This window comes from Denticeps clupeoides, chromosome 12, assembly GCF_900700375.1.
Source record: "Denticeps clupeoides chromosome 12, fDenClu1.1, whole genome shotgun sequence".
Taxonomy (NCBI): Eukaryota; Metazoa; Chordata; class Actinopteri; order Clupeiformes; family Denticipitidae; genus Denticeps; species Denticeps clupeoides.
In genome coordinates, this window is record NC_041718.1 from 16,959,286 (window position 1) to 16,972,099 (window position 12,814).

The following is a 12,814-nucleotide window of genomic DNA, read 5'->3' on the forward strand; positions in this document are numbered from 1 at the left end:
TGACACCAACAATGTTGTCCCATAAATTCTTTTCATTCTTCCCATTTCTGATTTCATATAGACTCCAGGGCTGACATTACCGCTCCACATCTAACCAGTCCTGTACATTACCAGTCAAACGTTTGGACACCTACTCTGTGGCAATTATAAAGAATCCGTTTTTTGAGAATCCTATGCAAGAAACATACTTAGTATTTGTTGCATCAGGAGGAAGTGAAGTATGTTTGATGAATCTGTTTTTTCAGAGTCGCCTCGTTTTACGTTTATGACAGCCTTCTGCGCTGGCAGAAGATAAATAGGCTTCATGAGATGCTCTTTAACATGAGTAAATGATAAGAAAGTGTTCCGCATAAACCTTCTGGACTGTTGGAAACTGTCCCCGTTGTCCGAATTATGGTGGTGGAGAAAAGCCAACAATTTGAAATGCTGCCATCACAGCAAAAGTCGCAGATAAGAAACATTTTCAGGAAAGATTTTCATGAAAGAAACCTTTGAACCATGTAATGACATCAAGCAGGTCTTAGCAGGGAGAGGGGAAACTAATTATTTTGTTTCTGATTCCACATCACTGTGTTTTCTTGGTGCCAGTTATGTAGCCGAACGTTCTAGAAGGTTCTTCGAATCGGGGGCTGATGCAGTGCCAGTACGCAGAACAGGTCACTTGCTGGACATGTGCTGGTCGTTTTGTCTCGACCCATACTGCTGACAAGTTTAGGAGTCTGTTGGAAGAAAGAAGAAGAAGAAGAAAGGTCGGACAGAAACAACAAACTGCGTGTTTGTTGTCTCCGGGGGCCGTTTCCGGTTACAGAATTCCAGAGCTGCAGAATTACAGAGCACAATTCAGTAAAACAACTTCTATAAGCAGCACGGCTGGAATGTGACACTAGAGTCTTTATGTTTGCGGTGTGTGTGTGTGTGCGTGTGTGTGTGTGTGTTTATGATACACCGGTATACCCTGGTATGACAGAACCTCATTTGAACTGACTAAAATGTGGTGATCCTTCAGTCAACCACACCATTCGCTTAGATGGATGAAGATGGGACGAATGGTGGAATTAAAATTAACATTTTATGAAACCAGTCATGAATGTGAGGTGTGAATGAGATGACATCTCCAGCCTGGGCAGTGCTGGCCTTGCGTTTAAGAAAGCAATCAGAAGGTTGCTGGTTCGAATCCTGAACCACCAAGGTGCCACTGAGGTGCCACTGAGCAAAGCACCGTCCCCACACACTGCTCCCCGGGCGCCTGTCATGGCTGCCCACTGCTCACCAAGGGTGATGGGTTAAATGCAGAGGACAAATTTCACTCTGTGCACCGTGCGCTGTGCTGCTGTGTGTCACAAGTAACAATCACAATCACTTCACTCGAGCTCAAACATCCTGGCCCTGACACACTAGTGAAGTAGCGATATAGTTAAGGTCAGATGTTACTGAATGAATTACTGAAGTTACAAAATTACTGACCCAGTCCTCCACCGTTCGGCAGTGGTGGCCTAGCGGGGAAGGGAACGGACCCGTAATCAGAAGGTGAACTGCCAAGGTGCCACCGTCCCCACACACTGCTCCCCGGGCGCCTGTCGTGGCCGCCCACGGCTCACCAAGGGTGACGGTTAAAAGCAGAGGACACGTTTCGTTGTGGCACCGTGTGCTGTGCTGCAGTGTCTCACAATGACAATCACTTCACTTTCACGGAATATAAGGATCCGGTGAAGAATTGCTGGAGCACCTGGCTCCACCTTCAGCACGCAGCGCTCCCCAAAGAGTCCAGATCTCTGCAGCCAATCAGAAGGCTCCGTTCCCCAGCTCTCCTTTCAATATTATGAATGGTCTGATTGTGAGAGTGTAACATAAACAGGAAACATCTCGCTCCATCCCACACTGTGATGCTATTATGAATAATATATATTCAACTACCACAGTCACCAAAGTTCAAACATTTTATTTCAGAACGTAATGTGACATTTACAATTGCGATGAAAAATGTTGTGATGTTAAATAATATGAAATAAGGTTGTAAATCTCCGTGTGTGGCCACATTTCGTATGAAAGCCGTCCAGAGAACATCTTTTCGGACCCCGCATCTCCGCGACACGCGTGATGGAACCTGCTGAGATCCGGAGGAACGTGAAGTCTGGAGGCGGAGGAGAAGAAAAAGTTTTTTTTTTTTTTTTCGGGTTCCCCCCTTTTCAGATGCGCGCCGAAGGAGGGACTCCGGAGGGAGAACGGGAGGGAAGCGGGGGACTCGGGTTTCAGCCCGACAGGGGGGCAGAGGGGCAGGACCGGTGTTTGGGGGTATACGGAGATCCATTGAAAGCGGCGGAGACATAAAAAGTGAGGTGCCTGGCCCCGAGTTCGTGCAGGGGCCCGGCGCTGGACTGCCCCACCGGTTCTGCATGGTTCTGTTCGGCCGCTGGGAAGGCGAGCGACTTTTCTCCGTTTAGACATGTTCAGCTTTGTGGATTCCAGGACTGTACTGCTCCTCGCAGCGACGCAGCTCGCGGTTTTATCCGTGGTCAGATGTCAGGAGGAAGATGACCGTAAGTCTTCCTCTGACTTTTTTTTTTTTTTTTTACGTTTTTTTACATTTTTGTAATGTGAAGCTGAATTGTTCATTCAGTCAGGATCGTGAAGTTTACTTTTTACTTCGGGGTAAATGCCGGTTTATTACGGGTTTTATTATGGGTTTATTATGAGGAGAGCAGTTGGGATCATTGGAATGGAAATTGGTGGAGTGGAGGAATATTCTGGAAAGCTGAGGAGCTGAATGTCTCCAGGTGTTTCGGCAGAAAGGCAGAGAGGAATGGGGCTTTTAACAGGACGCCCCCCTCAGCTGAAGTCGGGTGGGGGGGTTTCTGGGTGCCACATATAGGTTGAATGCTCCGGACACTTGCAAGGAATTCTGGAATTCTGGGCAGGTCCCTTTATTCCTCTTCTTCTTTTTTTTAAACCTAAGATATATTTTGGGGTAGTGGATAGGGGGGGCGCCCCCTTCATTTGAGAGGTGGTCAGGCTCACGGGCCTTCTGTGAAGAAGAGTTCACATTCCTGTGCTGTCAGGGGGCATCCGGGCGAATCCAGGCTTGTTAAACTGCAGAGATGAACTTTGGAGCAGATGCCCTAGAATAATCCTCAACATCCCGCATCCACGCTTTGCACCATTAAAATCCAACTGAAAACTGATTACATTTTTTTTTTTCTTCACACAAACCTATTCTAAGATATTATTATTGTTCATATTATTTTGTGGTTATTTCATGGATTAATAAGATGAAGCGGTCAGTAGTTGGGTGGGCGGTCCAGTTCTGGGTATGTGCCGTAATTTAGCGTATGGGATGGGATGGATATCTGTGGACTTTGGCCAGAATGATTGTTCCATATGATTTTAGTGTTTCCATCTGTTTTTTGGATTAGCCAGAGGCTGTGACAGTCAGGGGAGAAAGAGGGAGAGAGAGAGAGAGAGAGAGAAAGGATTGTCTGGCTTGAAGACTACTGGAAAAAATATTATAAAATGGGAGAGTTCAGCAAAAACACATTCTTTTTTATGTGAGTGTTCGGGACGCCCGAACGTATGAAAAGGGGGGATTGGGTGGTGGGGAGGGGAACGTGCAGGCTTCTGAAATGTGAAAAGAAAAAGAAAAAAAGATGCAATTGCAGGCTCAGGTTACCCTCTCTGAACCCAGAGGCCTCCGGACATAATGTGCATCGTTCATTTTCCGCAGAGCCGGTGGAGGAAATATTTCAGCGACGTGCTAAAAAATCCTAAAAGACCAGCAGCAGGCCTCACAGGAGAGCACGATGTTTGCCCTGCCAGGTCGCATGGTGCTTCTGGAAGCTTCCGTGAAGCTTGGCCCGGCTGAGATGGAGCAGTAGCGTTGAAGAGCCTTCCCTGACTTCCCTTTATTCCAACACCTGCCTCCAATTTAAAACTTCCCTCCTCCATTTTCCTGCTCCTCAAATAAAAAAAAAAAGGCTGGCGGGGTACATGCTGCTGCTGCAAAAATGACTGCGCTGGCAGAAGATATTCCCATTTACCTGCGATTTACCTGTTAGCCGCCCCGGCGAAGTATGGGTGTCTGTATGAAAGCTGTCCATTCTCCATTCTTTGGCGTGTTTGAACCAGCCACCGCAGAGCTATAGGTTCCAGATGAGGCTTAAACCTTTGGATAAAGTGGGGTCCAGTGAATTGGCTGCTCTGTCCCTTTAAGAAAGGCCCCATTCATGATTGCAGGGGTCCGTTGGGTTACCTGGACCAGGCCTCTAATGTAAATATACCTACTGTACCTACTTTGTTTATGTGCCCCTCCTCACCTCCACCACACTGCCATGCCTCTTGTGTCTCCAGACCTCCCTGACCCAGTCATTTGGGTGGATTTTGTGGCTTCTAAGTGGCAATCAGTACTGGAGAGGCCTTTAAACGCCAATGGGGACGTGGGTATAATTCTCTGGTATATCTGAATCAAATTAACATTTATTATACTTTATATTACTCTTACTTATATTACTTAATTAGTATACTTCATATTTTATATGAAGGCAGTCTGCTTCATAACAGAAGTGATTTGTAGTGTCTGAAGGCCACTGAAGGCAGAGAGTGAGGGGATCTCCAAAGCGGGTCTGGAGGGTGACCTGAACTGAATAGAATATTGTCAAGTGAAGGCTCCGGTTTCAGGCCTGCAGTTGCGTTGTGTGGCGTTTGTGCACAGTGCTGCCACCGTGTGGTGGATATTTCACATTGGAAATACCTGCACAGGACCACGTGACTCTCCATCCATTAAAATGACTCCGTGTTAACACTGAACGCACTAAAACGCACTTGACTTTTTGACCTTTATTAACCATGTTAAGGCTTTCTCATCTTTTGGCTATGGATATAGTTTGACAGAATTAATGACATTTTATATTCTATATTTTACAATAAGTGTATTACATATTTATGTATATCAGTACATAATATGTTCTAGACTGATTAATTGATTCCTTTGATTCACTTTTTAGGAGTATAAGCGAGGTTTTACTTGGTGAAATGACCCTCTTGGGCCTTCTGTTTGTAAGTGAATGATTTTTCTGCAATGTGTTTTCATCCTCTGTGACATCCCCTCCCACCCTCATGACCTCACACAGTGGATGACCCGGGCAGCTGCATCCAGGACGGACAGCGCTATAGCGACAAGGATGTTTGGAAACCAGAACCATGTCGCATATGCGTGTGCGACACGGGAGCGGTGCTGTGTGACGAAATCATCTGCGAGGAGCTAAAAGACTGTCCCAAACCTGAGATCCCATTCGGAGAGTGTTGCCCCATCTGCGCTGCTGACTCGGCTTCCGCCCCCAGTGGTCGTAATTTATTTATTTCACACTTTCATAAATAAATTACACATTCCCGTTGTTCACGCTGGAGTTGGAAAAACAGCACAGGAGGTGTCAGGAGGCTGGATGCTGTTTTTTCACAATTATCTCGAAAAAAATAATAATAATAATAATAAAAATGACACATTTGAACAACCAAGAGAAAGGCACTTTGGAGGAATTTCTCAAAAATGCTGCTTTGACAATATTTTTCCAGTGGCGCTTCACCTTGGGCCCCGTATTGTTTGGCCGTTACTCCGTTCCCAGCATCATGAACACATGTGGGAATCATTATGGAAATACCTCTCTTTAACGGACAAAACCTGTTTCATCAACGGAACGCCAGTCCGCGAGTAAACGAGAGGGAGATGATTCATGTCATCTTCGGGGTCTCTGTATCTTTCCAGTAGGTTAAATTCTAGAATCGCTGCTGCAGCATAGAAAATGCTTTGTATTCCAGACCACTTGGATCCAGCCATGGAAACATTTACATAAGAACATTTTGATGTTTTATTCCACCGTGGGCTTGGACAAGTGTGCCAGGAGAGAAGCAGCATTTTTGGGAGACAAAGTGTCATTTCTTAATCTACCCCTTTGCTCATTTTGCTTCTTGCGCTGAAGGTTATAATCGATTTAAATCAGCCAAATTGATTCATCAGTGTGAAATTTTAGACCGCAGAGAATAAAAGCCAACATGAGGCATTCAATCTGAAAAATGCTTTAATCAAAGTCACTTACACAGAAGACCTATTCTACAGAATGAAGCACAGAATAATGCTGCGTACTTAAAAACATCGCATCGCAGTATTTATTTCTTTTTGTCAGAATGCATGTGCTTTTTTAGGCTAATACTGTAATCAGGAAGGCCAGCACACACACACACGCACACACAGACCCCTGTGTATTATGCTGCTTGACCCTGATCTGTGCGCATGCCATTCGTTTCACTTTTCGGGTATTATTTACCCACTATCCACCTCTCTCTCCGCTTCTGCTCCCCCTCTGTCCCTTTTCGCCCTGCTTGTGTAGATGGTGCTCAAACCAACACTTTCAGGCCAATGGGTTCTTTCTGTAATCCTGGGGTTTATCAACTGAGCCCTTTTACTCTGGTTCTTCCTGCAGGGAAAGAGGTGGTCAGACTCAGCGGCTGGAGGGCCGGATGTGAGCATTCGCTGCTCCAGTACACAGTACTCAACCCAAGCGCTGTGATCTAATTGGCTGTTGAGTCGAAAGCATAAAAGGCGCAGGACTGTACGCCCTCCAGGTCTGCGGTTTGACCCCCGTTGTAGGGTCCACCCGGGGTCTCCAAACGTCCTCTCTTTCAGTGTGAAGGAACAGCGGCGGTCATAAGAACCTGCACTTGTATTAATGTCCGACTTTTTTCTCTCTTCTCTCCCCTTACCCCTCCCTTCGGAAACTGCAGGGGCACCTGGCGCCAAGGTGAGACTGCGGCCAATGATACGTCTCTGTGCGTCGGCTTGAAATTATATCCAAAAATAACCTATTATAACAAAGTAATGGATTTAGTTAAGTGGCAGGTTGTACTGGCTGATAGTTTAACAGTAGCAGACAATAAAAGACTAGGACTGTTTCAGACAGAAAGGTCACTCAGAGAAAGCACAGCGCATATATATATATATATATATATATATATATATATATATATATATATATATATATATATATATATATATATATATATATATATATATATATATATATATATATATATATATATATATATATATATATATATGCAATATACAATATAATGTTCTAAAAGAAATGAATGTTACAGACCGTCCTTAATGCCATGCGACTCGAGTGTGACAATAAACGTCCGTCTTTTTTTTAACAGGGACAAAAGGGAGAACCAGGAGATATCACAGATGTAAGTCTGCCTTTGGTTGTGTGTTGCCGCACATTTTCGATGATTAGGCGAGAACAGAGGGGCAATTTATGGTTGTATTACTCTCGGCGGCGTTTATGCGGAGCGGGCCACGCTGGGGCCGAGCCCAGCCAAATAAAACAATGCACCAGCCCCCCCGCCCGGAGCCACAGAGAGAGAGAGAGAGAGAGAGAGAGAGAGAGAGGGAGAGTGTCGGAAAAGGCCGACCTCCCCCTCCTGTGCCAAGCACATGGAAAGAGTTTAGTGCGCCCTCGCGGGATGGCAATCATTTCCTCACCCGCTAAATAAAACTGCATTGTTTATGGCTGCACTAGCAGTCGCAGCAATTAACCTCGGAAGCCGTTAGATAAAGATCTGGAGGGGCGCGTTTTCGCTCAACACTCCCCATCTTCTCTCCAACCAGGTCGTAGGACCGAGGGGCCCTCAGGGACCAATGGTAGGCGACATTCCTGGAACAACATGTGACAATTGTTTCCTGTCACCTGGTTTTGTAAGTGAGCAACTCACCTTCTCATCACCTCACAGGGACCCCCAGGAGAACAAGGAGCACGTGGAGATAGAGGAGAGAAAGGGGAGAAGGTGAGTGACGTCCTCTGTGTGTCACACCCCACCAACTGCTGAAAGCCACAGTCAGGGTGGTGCAGCAAATGTGTGGTGGCTGTGCTCCATCAGCGCTGATCCAGATATTATCCTTGTTAAAAGAACCGTGGTTCAAACGGACATCTTATTGTTGGAGTGTTAGGTGGAGAGTAGGAAGTCATCTCAGAACACTCAGACACCTTATATTTACATTTACATTTAGAGCATTTATCAGACGCCCTTATCCAGAGCGACTTACAATCAGTAGTTACAGGGACAGTCCTCCCCTGGAGCAACTTAGGGTTAAGTGTCTGGCTCAGGGACACAATGGTAGTAAGTGGGATTTGAACCCAAGTCTTCTGGTTCATAGGCGAGTGTCTTACCCACTAGGCTACTACCACACCTTGAAAGAGCCTCTCTTCTGCTCGTGAGACGCCATTTAGGCAGATCATCATGAATCCGATTACTCAGCGGCACAGGACGAAGGCGTGCACCCAGATCTACATCGTGGAACTTCTCTGTTCTTCACAGTTTACACTGGGAATATTGAGTACATCCCAGGAACCCCCCTTGCCTGGCTGGAGCACTTTTTTTGCTGCATGTGGGATGTTCTGTGCTTGTTCCTCTGATTACCACCAGCATGATCTTTACTCCTCAACCGCTCGAATGAGGTGCATTATCAACCAAATGCATCATTAAAATGATCCATTTTATTTATATAATAGTTTAAGTAGTGGTTTTCCGAGGCACATACATTAATGCACAGTAGTGAAATGTGATTGAGGTTTAGATGGAAAACTTTATTGAAAGCAGAGTGTTAATGCGTTTATGGACACTGCTGATGCCGTGTCCCGACACAAGATCCTTCACAGAGCGAAGTCTCTGCAGCTTTACTTGTTGGTATTTTGGGGGTGTTTTTCATTGTTGAATTTTATTTGATCCGTCATTGACTGTCATGCTCTTCTGATTTCTCAGGGAAGTCCTGGCCCCCGTGGTAGAGATGGCGAACCTGGCACCCCAGGCAACCCTGGACCCCCTGGCCCTCCTGGGCCTAATGGACCCCCTGGACTTGGTGGAGTAAGTCTCTGGCACTATAACTGAAAATGTAGCATGCTGTAGTAAAAAATCTGTAAAAATATTCATCTCTCATGATCTGGACATTTCATGTTGACCTTGTCTTGTGTTCCTGATTGCCCTGATGGTGTTCATCTGTAATATAGTAATATAGATATATTCCTGTCGTGTCCCGTCCTCATTCGATCTGATTAGGTGGGGTGTCTGTGTGAGGGTCCCTTCCCTGCCCTCATGTTCTTGACATAATCACATAAAACGTTATATGGGGACAGTCCAAAAGAAGCCGGAGAAAAATAAATGTGCCGACAAAGGAATGTGGGAGAGACAAGATTAGGGTGAATCTGCTGCTTCATCCTCGTGTGAAATGAGAAAGGAGGAGTTCTCGGACTCAGCAAGGGGGCAGAAAGATATTCTGGAGCTCGGGAGGAGCTTGCAGCAACACAAGAGGGCCCTTTGTTCAGCCAAAGAATGAAAACTTTTACCTCCCATTACCGTCCCTGATGAGATGTTTTACTGGCATTCACCCTAATGGGTCTTTGCTGAGTGACGGGACATAAATTTATCCCTGAAAAGCAGCCTCACGTTCTCATTCCCAAGTTGGAATAAGGTACTGGCGTATGCTAGTTTTGACTGACTGTGTAACTAATAGCCTGCAAATATGTCTTCTGCAGAACTTTGCTGCTCAGATGGCTGGTGGATTTGATGAGAAATCCGGTGGTGCACAAATGGGCGTGATGCAAGGACCTATGGTAAGTAGGGATTAGGTTGAATATAAGGCTGTAAAATATGACGCGCTGGACGTAAAAGGTAAATGACAGTAGCTGGTTCAGACCCCGCCCCCTACCAGTGAGCGTGGTATTGCAAGTCTGTGAGCCGGTGTCAGATTTTATTAGATTCACCGAGCCAACCTGGCTGGCATGATGTTTCATAAGCCGCAGTTGGGAGGAATTGGAGTTGATTAAAGAGCAGCTTGCTTGCTCTCCATCTTTTCCTGTGGTTTCTGCTTCTCTTTTCATCCCCGGGAATAAACCACCGCGCCCCAGCGGCAACAGACAGTAACGTTTTAAATAACAGCTCATCGAGGGCCCGTGCCCCGTTGCATTGTGGGTAAACTGAGCTCACTCTAAAAGCTAACTTTCAGCAGCCTTTTTCACCTGCCCGCCGGGACGTTTTCTTTGGCAAATTTTGGAAAATTCCTGCCACTGCACGAGGGCACAGTGTAAGGAGTGTGATGAGCTGAAGGCAACTCTGTGTTAAAGAGAGAAATATTGGCCGAGCGGAGGCCAAAACCCTGAATGGCTTTATGTTAAGGACCGGACTGTATGAATGAGAGTCGTTCTTTTCCGGCTCTCAGTCAGGCAGAAGGCCAGTAATGATTTTTTTTGGGGGCGAGCTTTACCTCATCACCTCAACAGAATGACAGCGCTGCTGAGTGACGACGCCGCGTCTGGCTGTGGATTATTTCCTCTGGATCATAGCGGCGTGTTGTACCCGTCAAACGTTGGGGGGGACACAAACACAGATCAGCTGATGATTCTGTCAGTCCAACCGGGTGACGTCCCGCTCCTGGTTTTCGCTAGACTTGTCTTTCCGGGCCCCTGCAGGCACTATGGATGCCGATCCCAACATGTCACTCACCAATCGTGCGGCAAACCTCCATCGCTTCAGGACCGGAGTTCACGATTTGACTGAGGGAGCGAGAGAGAAAAAGGCCGCTCTGGAATTCCTAATGATTTATGCCGTTACGCTGTGGGGCAGACCCCAGAAACTGCAGTCCTGGGTATTAAGCTGGAAACCTGGTTCTCATGTGATCCTCACCCAACCCAGAACACTAAATAGCTCCTGACAGATGGACGTTGAGTTTTGATGGTTTTGTTTGTCTCTGGTCTTGTGAGTGAATGTGATTTTTGTGCTTTTTTTTTTACCCATCTAGGGCCCTATGGGTCCCCGAGGACCACCTGGACCTTCTGGAGCACCTGTGAGTACTGCTTCGCTTTGGAAATTATCATTATGATGACAGCTGTCGTGAAAAGGCACTTTCACCCAGATTCATTTATTTTGGATGCTTACCACATTAAACAGCACTAGAATGAAGTAAAGTGATCAACACAAACACGGTCACATACACACACAGAAGACCTGTACATGAGGACACACAGGCACTCAGGTCCGGAGGGAACCAGGCTGGGCACCACCAGCTTTCATCTCCCAGCTGCTGACTGCGGGGCTTTTTCCTGCAACCGCAGACATGCAAAACCTGACAATTTACCTTTCATGGGGTCTGCACACACAAACACATTCCCGCCCATAGCCCTCTCCTCTCCCTGCTCAGGGGTGTTAAGTAGCAGGTATTGCCTGATGGCATGTCTGAACATGACTTGCAAAGGCCTGTAGACACTCACCTTCAAATGGTTTTCCAGAACTATTTAACATTTACATTTACAGCATTTATCAAACTTATCCAGAGTGACTTACAATCAGTAGTTACAGGGACAGTCCCCCCCCTGGAGCAACTTAGGGTTAAGTGTCTTGCTCAGGGACTCAATGGTAGTAAATGGGGTTTGAACCTGGGTCTTCTGGTTCATAGGCGAGTGTGTTACCCACTAGGCTACTACCACCACACTACCAATATTTGATAATCTTAGATAACAAAACTTCCCAGCAAATAGACTATTATTGTGACAGCTGTAACATTACATTTACTTATTTATCAATAGTTTTATAAACATGCAACATACATAATTTATTTGTAAAAATCAGAAATGTATAACATGTCAAAAGGAACACTTAGAGTGAACTGACTACAGCACTAAGATAGAGTGACCAGGCTACAACCTGCCAGTGTCTAATCTTCTGTTTCCTTCCCTCCCACTAGGGACCACAAGGTTTCCAAGGCAACCCTGGAGAGGCCGGAGAGCCCGGTCAATCTGTAAGTTTCCCCTTAATTCCTCCACGTTCACAATGCCCCAGGATTCAGACACTTTGCCCCCCCGCCGCTTAGCTAATCCTATCCCCGGAGTTCGGACTAGTGGACAGATGCCAGGAATTTATCAGGTAGCCTCGGCCTCCAAATCCTCATTTAATACCTCATTACCTGCAATTAGTCTCAAAACTGCCTCCGCACACCCCCTCCACCCTCTATCATTGAGCCTGACACTTGTGGGATACCGGCGTGTTCATTTACCTGTCAGTGGCACCTGATTCTCCCATGAGGAGGGCATCTAAAGTTCAGCTGGACTCCAGCAGCACTGTCCAAATCCATCAAAGTTTTTTTATAATAATGTCTAGCGTTTTTTTGTATATTACCAAAATAATTTAAATGCAACAGTATTCTATTACATTTATTGTAGTCTATAAAGTAAATGTCCTGACTTTCTGATCTTCTAATATCCAATTTTTTTCTAATATCTAACATTTATGCATTTGGTATATTTGCACTATACTTTTAGTTTGCATGGGTTTTTTTCTCTTTTCTTACCATGCCTATAAAATACAAAAACCTCAAGAGTAAAATAAAGCAAGCAGACTGGACCTGGATCTCTCCGGACATTCAGTTCACTGTCTATTCTCATCCCTTCTTTCATTCCAGGGCCCAATGGGTCCTCGCGGCCCTCCTGGACCATCTGGCAAATCTGGAGATGATGTAAGTATCTTGCTTTCTCTTCACAAAGGCAAGGACATTTCAGACATTGTTCTGTTGAGCACAGGGCACTCCCACTCAGCACCCTCTTGCAAGAAATCACTTACTAATTCATCAAGTACAGTGTCCAGACATGGTTTTTTTGCGCAGTGAGCATGTGTCTTGGACCTGTATTGTATCTTATGTTGCCTTCTCTACTCTGTCAGGAGTAAATAAAGAGGAATTTTACCTCTGAAGAATTCTATCACTCAGAATAGCCCAGAAATA

At 45.7% G+C, this 12,814-nt stretch overlaps 1 protein-coding gene across 2 annotated transcripts in view; it reads left to right on the plus strand.

Moving 5' to 3' along the window:
* The first annotated feature begins 2,323 nt into the window (after window positions 1–2,323).
* The window catches only part of col2a1b (collagen, type II, alpha 1b), a 35,060-nt gene continuing 24,569 nt past the window's right edge, over window positions 2,324–12,814 (plus strand). Inside the window, exons 1-11 of one of the 2 annotated variants that reach the window (XM_028999351.1) lie at window positions 2,324–2,537; window positions 5,121–5,333; window positions 6,769–6,785; window positions 7,204–7,236; window positions 7,658–7,690; window positions 7,780–7,833; window positions 8,809–8,910; window positions 9,579–9,656; window positions 10,841–10,885; window positions 11,783–11,836; window positions 12,497–12,550. In XM_028999351.1, coding sequence (XP_028855184.1) covers window positions 2,444–2,537; window positions 5,121–5,333; window positions 6,769–6,785; window positions 7,204–7,236; window positions 7,658–7,690; window positions 7,780–7,833; window positions 8,809–8,910; window positions 9,579–9,656; window positions 10,841–10,885; window positions 11,783–11,836; window positions 12,497–12,550 — 777 coding nt within the window. In that variant the 5' untranslated portion in view covers window positions 2,324–2,443. The remainder of the gene's footprint in view (window positions 2,538–5,120; window positions 5,334–6,768; window positions 6,786–7,203; window positions 7,237–7,657; window positions 7,691–7,779; window positions 7,834–8,808; window positions 8,911–9,578; window positions 9,657–10,840; window positions 10,886–11,782; window positions 11,837–12,496; window positions 12,551–12,814) is intronic. The other variant, XM_028999352.1, reaches the window with a different exon arrangement.